Below are 17,767 nucleotides of genomic sequence, written 5' to 3' on the forward strand. Positions count from 1 at the left end.
CGCTCGAGTTTTCATTTGCTGTCCAAAAATAAAATCGATCAAGGTCAGTAAACATGGCGGACAAATCCAACCTGCGTTGTTGACATACACGAAAAAAACCGATATATGGACCAAATTCGATATTTTCGGATTAATTTATGCCATACACAACTACAATGTTTGAGTTCAGGTAAGAAATGGTAATGTTATCGTCATTTATATACGATTTAGGCTGAAATCGTTGCGGGAGTAAATCACTCCCGCACTTGCACCATTACGGAGATCCTATGGAGTTGTAGTCATATCCCGATTTTTGGGAGTTGATTTTAATCAACTCTCCTATGCAATTACTCAGGCAAACCGAAAGTGAAACAGTATTTGGACATAAGCACAAATCAACACCGCTGACAACATTTAGTTCTAATCAATAAATTCGATGTACTGAGTTCTTAAGCATTGTTCATCAAGGAAACTCATTTATAGATACCTTGTAAATAGTTAGATTTTAAATGGTACGAACAATTTAGATATTTTTTGAAGTCGTACATTTTATGTATTCCTACGCCAGAGTTCAATATATAGTCTCGTTCAACCAGACGCTCGGTTGTCTCCATAAATCTCCGACAAGCATAGAGTCTCTCTTGCTTGTCGGAGATGAACGGATACAGCTGAGAGTCTGTTGGAACGAGAGTAGAGTTCAATTTTGTTTGGATCCATACAATTTCTCATAAGTATTTCTATTACTAATACGTAGTTTGATGGAATAATTCTTTGAATATTACACAACATAATTGATATTGGATTTTCACGAAATCCCTTTAGGATTCATATTATAAAAATGTGCGTAATTCAAATACTTATAGGAATTTACTTGCCATGCAAAATAACATATCGTTGATTTTAAAATAAATAACAATCGATAAAATCAACTCCCGTCAGTACTTCAGTACTTTGATTTTTTATTGCAGAATGTACATGTATTAGTGAAACAAATCAAAGGGGGATTATATTTACTTAAAAACTTTTCCTGATAATTTATTTAAAATTCCAATTTTACTTGTATTACCACACTGCTCCCGAAGAAGTGTGGAAGAAGTAATGATTAAAAAACGTTTTAAAATATCCGGGGCAAATCGGTTATCATGTAAACATGTTGTATGAAAGGTGTTATGCAACCCATACCTCAAAACAAATTACTGTCTGTTTTTGTTTATACAATGTTCTTTTTTTAGAAACACATTTTGAGCCTAATTCGTGTTTTTTTTTATATATTCTAAGATATTGTTTAATATACTTATCTTTTAAAATGATAAACCAAACATAAACTTTTGTACTGACAGCGATGGATATTAACAGATAACCAAAGCTTCATAATTAAACGTGAGGAATAAACATCCTCATAAAATAGCGAGAAGCAGTCATCCCAGAATTTAAAATCTCGATTTTTTTCAAAACGGGTTTAAACTTTATGAGATACACATGTACTACAAAAACTATTGGTGCTCGCTATTTTACATGTACAGGCTCCAGATCTAATAATACAAAACAGTGGAATCCCAAATTTAAAATGGTCGCCTAAAATAAGGCAATTACAATATATATATATATATATATATATATATATATATATATATATATATATATATATATATATATATATATATATATATATATATGTTGTTTAATTAATTACATACAATTTCAACTGGTCCTTCTTCCGCGGCTTCATCATCCGTTAACGACTCAGATTTTATGTTTTCAGGATCATTCATACTCTTTATCTCCAAGTCAAGAAACCCGGAACACTTTCCTTTCGTAACTGCTATTCCCTTTAATGTAAAGATTAAAACTTTAATGTTCTATATACTAGGCCAAAAGGCTAGGGCTATTGTTAATCCACCAAAACATCAAATATAGCAATTTTCATGAAGTAAAATTTAATTGTGAATTTGTAGTTCACTACTAAAACGACAGATTTTAGTTTATCAACTTCTGATAATCACAGATTTTTTTTTTTTCGAATTATCAGGTAGAAACTCTGGTTTAATAAACTTCACATAAACATTATTGTCGTCCTGTACAAAATATAGTTTGCAATATATTTCTTTGAAAAGAAATATTTTTTCCTAGATTGATATTTTATTCTTATTAAATCATAAAGTTTTCAGTTTTATGCAGAATCACAATAACGGCTGCGATAAAAATCTAGATCAAATTAATAGCAATTTACTATTTATTCACCAAATTAAATCACATTTTAAAAAACCATACTTTTTTTATCCAAAAACTGCATTTTCTGCCTTATAAACTATCATACTATTATTAATTGCTAAGTAAATTTCTGCTGAATTGAGAAACTGTTTCAAGGTGTAGTGAGAACCTTAACTAGTTTTCTGAAGCAGAGTCTTGGAATTCTAGTAAAACGTGTCACATCTATACTACTATATTAAAATAATAGACTCGAATTTTTTGTCTTTAATACCGAGAAATCGGAAGAATACTGTCTTTTGTTTTATATATTTTAAACATAATTGGTACTTGAAGATTACCAATTTGTTTTTATTTTTTCTCAGTTAAGCTTCGCTAATTAATAATCAACGAAAATTCCTCAAAAATTTCCGGAAATCACTTGGATTTTTTGGATTTTACAATCTTGCGCTTGCGCAATACATTCACGCTAACGGGATCTTTAGTTTACGTTTCCACAATATCACATCTGCATGAATAAACTCAGAAATGATAATACATATACGGGTAAATTTTCATTGGACTTTTGCTATATATTCTGTTCATATATATTAATGATTTCTTATGAGAGAAAGTATAAAATAACAAATATACATTTCAAGTACATGTAAGTACTTAATTACTTTTGTCTTCGTGATGACAAAAAATATTTGATTACATGCGAAAAAGTTACATAATATTTATTAGAGTGAAGATAGAATATGTTTTATCGTAAAAAATGAATAATGTCCTACGGACCCAGTTTTACAAAGAAAATACGTGTACGTTGGTGAAATGGTGTTGAATTATTCCATTCTGTGGATTAAAATTTTTAGATAAAAAGTATTTGCAGTCTGAAAAAGGTTTGTTGTGATAAATTTGACTGTTATTTTCAAGGCAACTTCATTAACTTTCTCCATAATCGTTCCGGAGCGATTCTGCAATTGTCTGCTACATTACGGGTATAAGGGAGGCATTCTAACTGTGGAGAGTGCCTTTCCCGAGACACAGTTAGATTTACCAAACTAAGGAAAGTGTAGTGAAATTAATACCATTATTGTAGGCTTATAGCTTTGTTATGCAAATTTCAATAATAAACTGTGTCGATGTACCTATTCGTAAGTGTCCGAAATGCAATGTCAAACCGTGCACGCACGGGTCAAAGTCTAGTTTATTATAATAAAGACGTACAGTACCTTTACAATGTCTGACTTTAAGTGGCCACTTGCGATCGGTATTTTTAAGTTTGCACCAAGTGGACTCGGCCCGTCATTGTGGACATCAAACGACACTGAATATTTGAAGATACCTTCGGAGCTCGATGCTAAGATAAGCTCCGAGAAATCAGATCCTCTGTAAATGATAAAATCTGATTTAATCATATGAAATACATTAATAATAGTGAGCCCATAGGCAATTCGTTGGTAGTTTGTACTTTTTTAATTGACTGGAGTTTCCTTTTAAACATTCTAGGTTGTCAACAAGTTACTAATAGGTTCAACCCAGAAATTTTGAATATCAATTTGCCAGCAAAAAACTACAATTTAGAAAAGAACAAATGCAGTCAGTGTCATACATGCGATATGTCCTTTAAAATTTACCCAGATCCGTTGCTCAACACCATCCCCCTGCACCACACACACACATGCGCGCGCACAGTTAAATAACTTACCCGACAACTCTAACATTGGAACGAAGGTTAAAATGACTAATCATCACAAACTTCGTCATGTCTGTGTTAGCTTCGGTTGAATTAAACATGACTTCAACTTTCACGTGGTCTGAATTTTTCGCCACCACAGCATTAGGGTCGATAAAGAAATTCAACACAAACGAGTATTTTTGGTGAGCATAAAACCGGACCGGACGCATCTCACAATGCAGGTATCCCATAGAAATCTCGTTGCACTGAAGGTCACTGAACCCTTCGATGATCCTGGAGAAATCCATTCTCGGGAATGTTTCTACGAAGAATTCAGTTTTCTCGACCGGATCACCCGTGTTAAACAACGCCATCTGAACTGATAATTCTTGGTTTTGCTGTAACGTCAGGTTCTTCTCTGCTGATTGAAGTAAGGCAACGTATGCCGGTTTGCAAGGATCTGAGGAACAGTTTCGATTGATTTCAAGCTGCAACGAAAAATTAGGAATTAGGAAAATTTAGGAAATGCTCAGTGATTGTGTTCCTTATTTGATATCATAATATTTACAGAATTTTCTGATTCCAAGTTACTTTTATTACATATCACTTAAAACAATATTATTTCTTAACATTTTCTGATTTTCAAGTACAATGTACTTTCTATGATATCATTGAAACTAAATGAAAGTTAATATGTTTTCCCCTAAAAGCAAAGTTGGACAATATAACATGAAATATGGTCGTTTACAGGGAAAACTTTAATGATTTATAGAAATCATACTGTTTTTGTGTGAGTTGTGATGACATCTGTATGCAGCATGGGGACTACTTCATCTCCAATGGATAAATCCGTTAAGGCAAACGTTAACTTCACTGTAACCGGGTCTTCTAAGCTCTTGAAGAATCTCCAGTCTATCGTCTGATTATACATATATAAAACGCCATGAAAAAAGTACAATAATCGTGATAAATCAATTAATTAATTAATAATTTGAAATTGTGCTATAAAAATGTAATGGCAAGGTACGGTATATGTATACATATTTTTTTTTAATTAATGATTAATATTTACTGAAAATCATGTCAGTAGAGTTTTTTTTTAAACTGGTTAATACATGATTGATATATTTCAGTGTGGATATAAAACTTACGCCTAAAGTCAACGAAACATTGACAAATGTCTGTTCGTTTGGCTTCAGCAGTATAAGCTGCGACTCCAGCGATCTGTTCAGACTGTTAACGAGGCTGTCGTTTGGTCGCAGGAGAAATCGCTCGCTCTCGGAGAAAACATCACTGTATAAACTGTAGTTTAAATCTGTCCAAAATAGATAACAACGAACTAAAATATTTGAATTCCTGTTTATATAACGAAACAGAAAAGCAGCCATTTTCCAAAATTCGATTGTCTGCTCTCTCACAATCAATTGACAAAACAGTACCCGACTCAAGATATTTTTATCAGCATTTTTTTTTTTAGAATTTTGTCGAAAATTCAGTTGTTTGTAGAATAAATTTGTTGTCTAGTTTTCGTTTTAGAGTAAGAAAAATCAATCTTTCTGCCAAAAATTAATTACGAAATCGGGATCGAGATGACAAACAGTCTGTTTAAGAAGGCTTGATGGCCGTGGCCATTTTTAAGACTGTATTGATCACCTTTATTTGAAGTGCTCTATACAAAAGAGCTCTATACAAAGATAAAGGAAAATACTCAAAATCAAAAGTTAAATATTTCTATTTGAACTTTTCTTCCCTCTGTTTGTGTGCTTACAAAATTAACACTACAAATTCAGTTAATATATTTTTTCTTTATAAACAGTGAATGTTTTGTTGCAAAATGTGTTCAAAACAACGAATCATGTTTTTCAAACAACCAAATGACGTATATTGAAATTTTGTTAGAGCACAGGTGGTCGGTGTTTGAATAAATTGATTGGACGAAAATAGGAAAATTTTAATCATTTGATGCACATGCTGAACTAAATATGGTGATTCATGGCCTCAATAAACAATTGTAAGGCGTATGTAGCATTTTATGAAAACATGTTTTTGATCTGTCCTTACCATTGCGATACAATTGATTTATGTACAATGTCATATACATGCATATTATCTTTTTTATTCAATTAAACAAGGGGAACTTTTTGAAACAAAGGCATGCATTCCCCGTATATATTTCATTCATTTTTTTTTTTATAAATCATGATTACTAATTCGTCTTCTCCGAAAATTGCTCCTAGCTGGAAATGAAACCAAATATTTATTACATTAGATCTTTTCGCAATGATTTTTTCTACGTGTCCTAAGAACGTTTTTTTAACGGGTTTGTAAAGAATATATCAGCGGTAATTTCTAAATATGTTGACATAGTATTGCTCTAAACTCAAAATTGACGAGTGGACGAAAACAAGAATTCCATATTGTACGTATACATGCATATTTATACATTATGATATACTGTACGTACAAACTCCTTTCTCTAATCCCTTTCCAGACACAAGAAAACGGATGTTCAAAGTAACACAGGGTATGTCCGATCCAAGATTGCATTCGAGTCCTGTTGAGTTGATTGGAATGTATCCCGGAGTTGTCAGGATGTCGGCGGTTACGTGGGCCACGGGGCGTGTCCGAAGAACCACCACCTGGTCCGTCTTAAAACCCGAAACCGCCAAGTCTAGGAATATATCATCTCAATAATTTCAAATCAATGGAATTAATCAGTACAATATGTGACACAGTGATACAATAAAATACAAGACGATCAGGGGCCTTGAATTGTTTTGTTGGGTTTTTTTATAAACTGTTAATCAGGCAAGACCTATTATAAATCCTCAGATATTCATATTAAGAAGAACGAAAGATCAGTCTTCATTATTCCACAAAATCCATTGTGACCTTTTTAATTTTGTTTAATTCTATTTGCCCTGAATACATGTACAACAAATGGCAATGTCTGATAATCATATATAGGGCCTTACTTTGCCCAATATGCATGATTGTATGTATCTTAAAAATTAAAAGAGCAAGATTTTGCAAAAATATCTCGTTAAAACAATCATTGCTAAAAGGTAGTGTCATTAAAAAATTCATGTATATACTTTTCTTTACATTTTGTGTGTACTTTAGGTTGAAAACTACAAATACCTGTACAATATAGATGTTAAAAAGTATATTGTAGACAAGAAATGAATAAAGTAAATGCAACATGCAAAACATCGATTACTTTTTTGTTGCTCCATTTCTATTTGCTACCTAGTTCAGAAAAAAAGACAACAAATGATAAAAACATGATTATATACCTCCATATAAATTGTCATCGACATCTACTTGGGATTTAGAAAGGTAGTACCCAAGGGCACTGATCCCGAGGCCTATGTCATTTGAAGTAATTCTCTGTGAAAACGTCCACGGTTGGTCAAAGTTTCCCGAGCGGCCGTTATAAATATACACGGCCCCTCGGTGGTCATCTTCAAATGGTGCTCCTACTGCTATATCTAAAGAAAACCAGAGAAAAATATCAATAATCATACTTAGGTGAATCTAAGAAGTGATATATATCTCTTTATTTTTTTGTTGTTTAATAGAATTTGTGCGGTAGCAATTATGATTGAGCCATGAATTCACAAAGATAAATCAAACACCTTTAAGATCGATCAACATACAAGGTACAAAATGGTCACCATCACTCATCGAACCATTTATTTAAAGAAATAAAATTGATATTTTAATAATTTCATTTTCTTTGCATCATCGTTTAAGCAGTTTCAATAATAAGATCTTGTCTCTACATTACCTGCAATGCCGTCGTTTGAAATATCTTTAAGGTTAACAATCGCCGTTCCAAATCTTGCCCATTGCTTTTTAGTTCCTCGAATAACGACCGGAGTTTCCTTTAAAATATCCTGTGTGGAATGAAAGAAATACATATAATTTATAAAACGATCTACACTTGACAAACAAATTAAAATCAACGGAAGACAAAGAAAACGGTATTATTAACAAAAATATTGCAATACACAATTGTCATGATAAACGAGTCATGCGATGAAGTGAAAAGATACTCAAAAACAACTAAACAAACACAAGGGAATACATGTAGTACTGCCAACTTCATTCATTTTGCTTTTGAAATTACCAGAACAATGTAATTTAACTAAATTGATGATAATTCTCTATCCAAAACAGACAAGTTTTTAAAACTTATTTACAATAAAAACATGTTCAACATTTTCTGATTTTGAAAAAAAAAATTGTTGTATTAAAAGGGCATGATTGCAATTGACATTCGTACTTAGAATAAGTAATCAAAACTAAATGACTTACGGGCGTCCCTGTGCCAAGATACATATAAACTGCCCCGCTGTCTATCACAATGTTTCTATTTGATTCGTTAATATACTCAAGCGGCGCACCAATCAAAACATCGTCATAGCTGTCTCCATTCACGTCCGCCACGCATACAGAGTGTCCAAATCCTCCACCAAGCTTAGATATATAAATAAAATTGTGTGTATATATTCTGATTTTCATACAATCATATACAACGCCGATATTATATGTCATCAATTATAAATTAAATGATAAGAAATTAATTAAAAAACATAGAAAAAAGAAAAACAACTGGATCAAAAGGTTAGGTTTTTTATAAAACGATTCAAGATCCCAGCTTACAGCATTGATTTTAAATAAGGGGAAAGCTGTCAATGTGACAGCAAAGCAGTTTTCCTTTTATGTGAACAGTATCCGTAATCCATCAGACGAACCTGAATTGATAAACACCATTTGAGGCCGATCCCGACTCGAAATATTTGTGGTCACAATTTCGGTTCAATATTTGATAAAAAAAAAATCGAAGTAAGATGTAATGTTTATCTCGTTGGTGCATATGTGTATATTCTAAGTGCATATAACTTCATATCTTGAAAGAGCTAGCAGAAGGAGTTATCTGATAAATAATGCACCCTGTGTTCAATATTCTGGTCAAAAATTACTAAGTTCAATAGTAATATACACATCTTTCATATATGTACAATTGCACTGCAGAACATAATGTTTTGAGAATCAATGGAGGAGTTATCCAGGCAAATATGATTTTTAAGATTTCTTAAAATATTTTATGCTATTGATAATTTCTGTTAAGTTCGGGAGAGTTATCTTTCCTGCGGTATTGTCAAAGTTGTACAGCATCTTCACATATGGACACCAAATCAACTTCGCCGGATGTAACCAATAAGTTTTTTCCGCAGTAAAATCTTGGGAGCGCCATTTAAATAGCGTGGGTTCTCACTTTCTTTCAGGACGCCAATAGCTGAGCATTGAAAATGTTCACAGCGATCTATAAACCACCTCCACCCGTCCATCTTCCTTTTTCATGAACATGTTTATAAAAACGAAAAATTCTTGTGTAATTTCATTTTTCTTTATTAAGCATGGCGCTTTCAGACCACAAGGATTATGTTTTGCATAAATTATCTAATCAATCACATCATTGATTACATCAGTAATTGGAGTTATGGATTATTTTAGTTGTAAAATATTATGGCATAAAGAATGAAATATTCATATTTTTATGATTAGTTTTATGAACTTATTAATTATTGTTATATAATCATCTATTGTCATTTTCCTGATTATTTCAAACCAGATTTGGTTAAACAATAAAGTCACAAAAGTGGCAGAGCGCAACATACCTATTTGTTTGTGATGTTTACTGTACAAAGACGAAGGGCTCAGGTGGTTCAATTTCGAACAGATAGAGGTTAATTATTTCATGAATATGCGAGGAATAATGCTATATGCAGTAATGGTCTATTTTGAAAATTATCAATTATGGATAAAGGTTATTCTGTACGCAATATCTTGTTAAAAAGTTTGACTAATATAAAGTTCTATAGGTGGTATTTTTCTCATTTTAATTAAAAATTAAAACCCAAGTAATTTGTACATCTCGTATACATTATGTACACAACTTACTAAGCAAAAGAAAAAATATCTTATTTTGATAACTTTATGATGAGTTATCCTGACGACCCATAACATGTGTAATATTATGTCACAAATTTGACTATTAATTTCAACAGCCAATACGGAGAATTATCCGAACAATTGAGGTACCCTTCATGCAATATTCTGCAAAAATATGTCTAAGTTCAACAGCAGGTATTTTTGCATAAATTATGATATCGAAACCCAATTACAGTGCACCAGTCTCTGATATTTTTACCATTGGTCTGCAAAACAATAACTTCCCTACAAAATAGATACAATTTTGGCATACGACCCTCCATCCCCCCCCCTTCCACCCCCCCCCCCCCCCCCCCCCCCCGGCCATTTTCAACGTTAACATTTTAATAACAAAATTTTTCCTGTGGAAAACCAGGTTAAAAAAGATATAGGTATCGAGCAGAACAATACATACAGCTATTTGACTATAGCAACACTATGAACAAAGTTTTATAAAACAATAATGATATTATAAAACAGAAAATAGTGACTATAATTATTAATAATAACATGATTTATCATTATATATAGTACCTGAAAACCTGCTATAAGCTTTTTGGTTGTCTTGATGCCATTATCAAAAAATTCAAGAATCTCAACCTGCAACAAACAATGTACTTTAATATGATTTGAACCCTCCTTTGTTTGCAATTGATTTTCGCCATAATGTTCGAAAGTGGTCTTGATGAAGCAATTTAACTTATTAAGAGGGTTGTAAGGTCTTGGTCATATTTTGACCATATTAATCTCCTTTTGAAAGAGAGCTTTGCATGATGATAAATGAAAATATTCAAAATTTTTAAGTTGAAATAAACGGATTTTCTCTTTACCTAATAATAGTTTTTGATTACAAAAATCCTATCTACAATGCTTATTATATTATAAGATCTAATAGATTAAGCCCCGTTAAAATGATACTTACATTTCCAATATTTCCGCCATTGTTTGCAAAGCCGGGTCGGCCTGCTACATAGTAGGATTTATCCCTGTCGAACACCCCAGTAGCTAAGGAGTAGCCTACAAGCGAGAGTAAAAATAATATCTTATTAATCTCAGAAATGAAGAGGAATGGTACTGTATTGTTTAATGTCGGGTTCAAACAATTCTAATATACGGGGTAAATGAATCTCTCGCCAAATAATGCATTGTACATGCAAAGCTCTCTCTCTCTCTCTCTCTCTCTCTCTCTCTCTCTCTCTCTCTCTCTCTCTCTCTCTCTCTCTCTCTCTCTCATTTTATTAGTCCAGTTCTCTTTTCGCTCTCACATTTTCTCTCTCTCTCTCTCTCTCTCTCTCTCTCTCTCTCTCTCTCTCTCTCTCTCTCTCTCTCTCTCTCTCTCTCTCTCTCTCTCTCTCTCTTACAATTCAACAAGGAAGATTCATATATCTACCAAAATAGGCTCCTGGTTGGCTAGAATCTGTTCCCGGCACACTTCGACTCAGCAGTCCTCGTGTTGTGATAGAAAACGTTGCTAGACCTCCAGCTACAAAGTAGGCATTATTCATTGTTACCATATGATTGAGCTGTAATAGATCAAACGCTTAGAAGATTATTCTATCTCTGATGTACAAAACCAATTATTGAAGCTATTAATTTCGATGTAAATGACATTTTTTTTTCCAACGAGACGGTTTTGTAGGGTTCATTCAAATGTCATAGGGGTCATTCTAAAACATGCTCAAATATTCGACTAATCAAAACACAAAAAAAATGACTTGAGTTCTTTAAACCTACCATATGTTTTGGGATTATTTGACAAATGCATACATACATTTGTATATATAAGACATGGAAAAAAATGTCAATGAAAATATATATATACAAAAAAGCAACATGAACACATATTAAGCGTGCTTAGCAAAATCAAGGAATATGAGGCTAAATTAGCATACTTATTGAAATAATAAAATGCTTTCTTTGGTGAGCCATGCGGGATATGAAGGTGACGCATACAGAAAAAATACATAACCCGCGGGTTATGTAAATTTTTCTGTAATAATCGGTACCTTTATAACCCACATGAATCTTTAAAGAAAACATTTTATTGTTTATATTTGCATCTATCTTTTAACAAATTATTAAAGTGATCGTAAAGGTCAGAAAAATTAACCAAATTATTGTTAATGCAGATCATTACGTTAGCTATAAGAAACAGCCAAATCGTCTCCTATGCGAATTTGAGTCTGACATTATCATGAATATTTCCTGCTGCCCATGAATTTTCTTAGGTCGCTGAAGATTTCGACCCATCGACATAGGGGTGTGTAGATTTCAGACTACCTGTTTCTATAATGCTTAGAATTAACTATAAGTTTTCGTACTCGGTAGATGTAAATATAAAACTATTTACCAAACGACATAACAGATATTCTATATGGATTTTCATAGCCTATTGAAGATGATAATTTTTTTATCTCCCTTGCCATATCCATTTTGACCAAAATGTAAAATATATGCCTTTATCTAATAATCTCTTAACAGAAGTGTAAAAAAATTATGTTTTCTTGTATAATTACAAGTTTTCACATGCAACCATGTTTTTAATACGGATGTTTGGCTAACACTTCATTAAACAACAAGGCAAAATAACTTACGTAGACATGGATATATCAATAAATTGCAAAGAAGAATTACATTCCTTAATATGTATACATGAAAAATCCCATAACCGCAATAAATAAAACACCATTACACTCAAATAAAGCAAAATCAATTTTGGAGTAAACTGGTCAACGATAACTCCATGAAACTATTCCTTAAAACAAATCCTTATTACATGTGCCCTAACATAATTAACATCAGTCGCGGCTTTTCGGGTCTTTCCGACAGAGCTTGGAAAAACAAGTCTGCCGGAAAAGACCGAGACGTTGTGATTGAATTAACATCTTTTGCCTGTACATGTATATATCTCATAATTTTTTTTGGATTAATTTAAAATCTTTTACATTATTCCATATTTAGTATAAAGCTAAGATAAACATTTATTCTTTAAAGATCAGAAACGTTGTAATGAGCCTTGTTAAGGCACTTGCATCAAGTTTTTGTTCCTTAATATTTCGAAATCATATTGCTTTTCTAACCAGAAATAGGAATTAACAGGATTTGATCACGTGACCAACCAAGTCCATATCCCGGTGACCTTTTTAACTTGATGTTTATTTCTTAGACAGAAGCAAACTTAATCCAGTAAGATTTTAAGGGGGGTCATTTTTAAATAGGGAAAAACCCCGTGTTTTCCTTTCCATCACTTTTTTCAATGATATTTCGATTTTTCATAAACACAAGTGTATACAAACATTTACCTAGAGAATAATATATCCGAAATTTTTGTTTTGAACGTCCCTTTTCTTTTCTTTTGCAAAAAAAGACAATAATATTAAACAATTCTGCAAGTGTTTGAAAAAAACTCCGCAAGTATAAAAAGGTCAGTGATTTTTTTATTTAAAAGAAAAATATCAATAATGAAACCTTGAACCTTACTGTCGGTTTCATAGAGATTATTTTTCACTGAGAAGTTTTGCATTTATGAAGAAAATCATTAACAAAAGCCGGAAATGAGAACCTGTTCAGAAAATACCCCAAAAAGCAACGGTACCAATGAACCAAAATGATATTAAATAAAACAAAAAAATATGCTGTAACTTAAACCAAACACCAGAGAAAGCACCTACATACCTGCTTCGCCTATTTCCACGTGAGACCAAAATACATGTACGGATTAACAAGTACGATTAACAGATGGACAATGATCTTGCATGTACATAAAAGTTGTTTTGCAGAATACCCGCCTATTTTTTCTGGATGTAAAATACATACTTACAAGAATATGTTCAACCATTTAAAAAAATTACTAATTTTATTCAAAATAAATCACAATTAAAATCAAATAAGAGATTGTTTACTGCTTTAAAAGCGTCATTTTAAGAAAATTCAAAATTCTAATTATCATTGCTTGCCGTTTCTGTTCTAGGATAACTATCGGAGACTGTTTGAAACTGTTTTCACTTTACAAGTTATTTAACTACTAGAACTTAAAATCAATTGGCATCCTACACATAGTCAAAACAAAATGTGACTGCATGCATTTTAGTACAGGACTATCTAAAACACGCAGGCTCTTGTAGCTTTTTGCATTCAAATGCATGTATCAATTACAAGTGGTACTTTCAATAAGGAAATCAGATTTCTCTACAAACGTAAACAACTATTAACTTAATGAGACTTCATGAAAAAAGAGAGGTGATTCAAAGCACATTGTTTACAATGTTAATGGTCTATTTCAAATTACATATACTTATACACATAATACTAAATCAATGATGAACATAAACATTTTGATAGAGAAGTATATAAGTTCAGAGAGAATTAAACGAATAATGTTTTCCGCCTTAAAATCAAATTAGATTAATGAAAAAAGATAGTAAAATATACTTCTAATGCATTATTTTCTGCAGTCTTTAATGTATCTGTTTTTAAAGATTTTTAAAAAAAATTTTAACCATTGTTTATGTCGATTCAACCGACTAGCATAATGCTTTGAAACTTACCTTGCCATCCGCTGTTTGGTCCACCAATCGTATAAGGAAACGTTTTGTTCTATTAATGATAAAGAAGAACGTGAATTAATATCTGTGTCCAATAGTTATCAATATTTTTGGGAATGATTATTTTTCTTTGTATTGAGTGAAGGGGATTTTCCCCCCAGTTTTTAAGAAACGTGATGGTTGAGATAAATTGCAACAAATCTATAGTACAATCTCCAACTGGAAAGAAAGACAACTCATGATGGTTTAAAAAAAATCTTTTTCATAGAAAATCTTGTCACGTATGTCAATTAAGGTGTCCAGGTATATACAAAAAAAACCCACTGTTATTGAAACAGTGATCAACATTTTTTTTTGCCAGGATTGAATTCTTTTGTTAGATCGTAAAGGTTAAAACTAAGTTCCGTATTTGTTGATCTTTTCTGTAAAAAAGGACCTTGTACCTTAAATAAAAACACAAACGTACAATTCCAGCTGTGGTGGAAAAACCGAACATAGACCAGGAAAAGGAATAGGTATCACTTGCTGGGATCCGGATCAGGAAACTGGAAATATCTGAAGGGTTCTCGTTTTTAAAGTACACGCATGCGCCGGAAGTATCGTTGTTTTTAAACGTGTTTTTATATCCAGGTGCGCAAACCTGAAATAGATGTGGTTTAAAAAATCTAGTAAATGTAAAACATAGATAATTTGGCATCTTTTAATTGTGTTTGTGAAATATACCAAGAACAATCATAGCAGTAATGTTTTATCTTTTTTTCACGGTTGAACTGAATTCAATCTTAATCCATGAAAATTAAGACTATTTCAATTGTTTAAAAAGTTCAAACTCCTGCACAAATATCATCAACAATTTCAGGTAATGCATATCATTTTAATGATCATCTGGATTTCTTTTTTTCTATTTTAACCTTGTTGCATTTTGGTTTTTTATAAAGCACTGGAAAATAAAGACTTATGTTCGCAGTTAGAAAATTTACTCGACAAAACAGAAGGGAATGAAAACACTTAAGATGGTGGATACTTCAGAGACATACTTTTAAAATGTCGTAAATAAGATGGATTTGATAAAAATATGTTTTGCTAGGGAATTCACAAACAGCGAAACGCGATATAACTGCATGTAATGAGAGCAATAAGTGTGCGACGTCTTATGCGTGTCGTTCTTTCAAAATGTTCTTCCTCGTTTTTTAATAAAGGAACTATAATATGTACAAGTTTTACAAGTTGTACTCACAACTGTTGTTTCTTCTAGCACCATCACACTTGAGCCAAACATGGAATCATCGGACACTTCAAATGAAAGAAGGAAGAATACAAAATGGAAATATAAAAAAAAACATAAACAGCCAATGCAATCAACAAAGATAGCATCTTCCCAAGTCAACGGTTTTTGATTGATCCGCTCCCCTTTACATAAATGTTCGTGTAGAGCGGAGCGGATCAGAAACCCTTGACTTGGGAAGATGCAAAGCTAGATACAGGGAGCAAGAAATATCGCCGTCTAGTAAAATAATAACTAATGAACAGATGCTGAAGGAATGTCAAAAAAATCCTGTAACATACGTTGTCTTTGACGTTCCAAGAATGTGAATGTGAATGTTCGCGTCAAATTAGTTGATAGAAAGATTTCGGGAGTTGTGGGATGGGGTGGTTCCATTGAAATTCTACAGTGTAATGACTTTGTTTTACGCACTATGTATCTACCATATCATTAGCAAATATTGTGTCTCAAAGGTTGTTATCTTAAGCTTGGCGACATAGTTATCAAGCTTTAACAATAACACCTATTGAAACAAGAAAAGATAAAAGCATTTGTTTGGATTTATCATGAGCAGACCTACATGTAAGAATCCTATGGTCTTGCTTTTGAAGATCGTGTATTGAGCTACACCTATCCGGACAAGTTATACATGTTAAAGCTGAATGGATAAATATATAAAAATAGCAAGGACTTGTTATAATCACGGCGATTTTCCTCCTTCTATTGATGTGGTTTAGAGACTATATATACACATGCATGCGTTTATTTGCTTATTACAGACATGTGTATTATATAAAATGTGACAATGAAGTACTTTATTCAAATCGATTTTGTCTGTGAGCGGAAAGTTAAGTGGTTAAAACGGAAATACGAATATAAAGATAAATTTATTTATATGATGCAGGCTTTAATGATTTTAAATCACTATATTTCAAAATAAAGACGCTAATGTAAGCATGAACAACTAGGATTTTTTTTTGGGGGGGGGGGGGGAGAAAGGGGGGACCAGAATTCAACCCCCCCCCCCCCCCATGTTTCGGTTGTTAATACTAGAGTATTTAAGACCAAACAACTTCACCTTAAAGTATATCAACTATAATTATTTGAACCGTTAGTATAGGCATGTCAGCGCCTTCTGCAATAAGAGTACTATAGATAGACATGGCAGAGCCTTCTGCAATAAGAGTACTATAGATAGGCATGGCAGTGCCTTCTGCAGTAAGAGTACTATAGATAGGCATGGCAGTGCCTTCTGCAATAAGAGTACTATAGATTTGCAATGGCAGTGCCTTCTGCAATAAGAGTACTATAGATAAGCATGGCAGCGCCTTCTGCAATAAGAGTACTATAGATAGATATGGCAGCGCCTTCTGCAATAAGAGTACTATAGATAGGTATGGCAGCGCCTTCTGCAATAAGAGTACTATAGATAGGCATGGCAGTGCCTTCTGCAATAAGAGTACTATAGATGGTCCATAGATCAGTCACCAGCTCAACCTTTGTAAGTTTAGAAATCATCACAAGTAATAAAGAAAAATGGAGACAGAAATCGAATCTTCTATTACATCTTATACGGAGTTCTTCTTCCAAAAGAGATTAGTTTAGACTAAAAATGGCCGCGACCTTCGAATTCTAGCCTCCTAATATCTTATATACACTTACTTCTTTTCTTACCAAATATTTTTCGGGGGTGGATCGGGAGGGGGGGGGTTGTTGGTTGGTCGGTCGGGGGGGGGGGGGGGGGGGTACCCTATATATTTCTACTGACGTTCATGCTATCCTTTCAAATCTTGATGCTCACACTCACCGAGTTTCCTCTAGATCCAGTCATTTTATTGATGTTGAATGAATTTTGTATATTATGCATGAGTATAATATACCATTATAGTAACACATAATATTGAGTTAGGAAATGGTTTTGTTGTTATAAACTAAGTCACCCCTTAGAAAAAAGGAAACAATCCTTTGTGTATCAAGAATCAATAAAACCATATCGCTTCATCATGTCTTTTCACTGAAGTGGTTTTTTTTTTTTTTTTTTTTTTTTTTTTACAATTAATACTCTTATAATATAGTTCATTGAATTTTATATAGCGACACTTTGAGCAGATG

The 17,767-nt window shown here is 32.7% G+C and overlaps 1 protein-coding gene across 2 annotated transcripts in view; it reads right to left on the minus strand.

Annotated features, from left to right (window-relative positions):
• LOC105328979 (integrin alpha-4) overlaps window positions 1-17,767 on the minus strand; it is a 28,755-nt gene that overhangs the window by 5,525 nt on the left and 5,463 nt on the right. Inside the window, exons 3-17 of one of the 2 annotated variants that reach the window (XM_034453733.2) lie at window positions 15,629-15,684; window positions 14,858-15,031; window positions 14,395-14,443; window positions 11,238-11,330; window positions 10,770-10,864; window positions 10,382-10,447; window positions 8,168-8,329; window positions 7,638-7,746; window positions 7,144-7,338; window positions 6,312-6,518; window positions 4,999-5,162; window positions 4,629-4,766; window positions 3,878-4,335; window positions 3,402-3,558; window positions 1,677-1,808 (exon numbers count right to left, since the gene is read on the minus strand). In XM_034453733.2, coding sequence (XP_034309624.2) covers window positions 1,677-1,808; window positions 3,402-3,558; window positions 3,878-4,335; window positions 4,629-4,766; window positions 4,999-5,162; window positions 6,312-6,518; window positions 7,144-7,338; window positions 7,638-7,746; window positions 8,168-8,329; window positions 10,382-10,447; window positions 10,770-10,864; window positions 11,238-11,330; window positions 14,395-14,443; window positions 14,858-15,031; window positions 15,629-15,684 — 2,255 coding nt within the window. Of the gene's footprint in view, window positions 1-1,676; window positions 1,809-3,401; window positions 3,559-3,877; window positions 4,336-4,628; window positions 4,767-4,998; window positions 5,163-6,311; window positions 6,519-7,143; window positions 7,339-7,637; window positions 7,747-8,167; window positions 8,330-10,381; window positions 10,448-10,769; window positions 10,865-11,237; window positions 11,371-14,394; window positions 14,444-14,834; window positions 15,032-15,628; window positions 15,685-17,767 lie in introns of both variants that reach the window. The other variant, XM_066072990.1, reaches the window with a different exon arrangement.

This window comes from Magallana gigas, chromosome 10 (genome assembly GCF_963853765.1).
Source record: "Magallana gigas chromosome 10, xbMagGiga1.1, whole genome shotgun sequence".
NCBI lineage: Eukaryota > Metazoa > Mollusca > Bivalvia > Ostreida > Ostreidae > Magallana > Magallana gigas.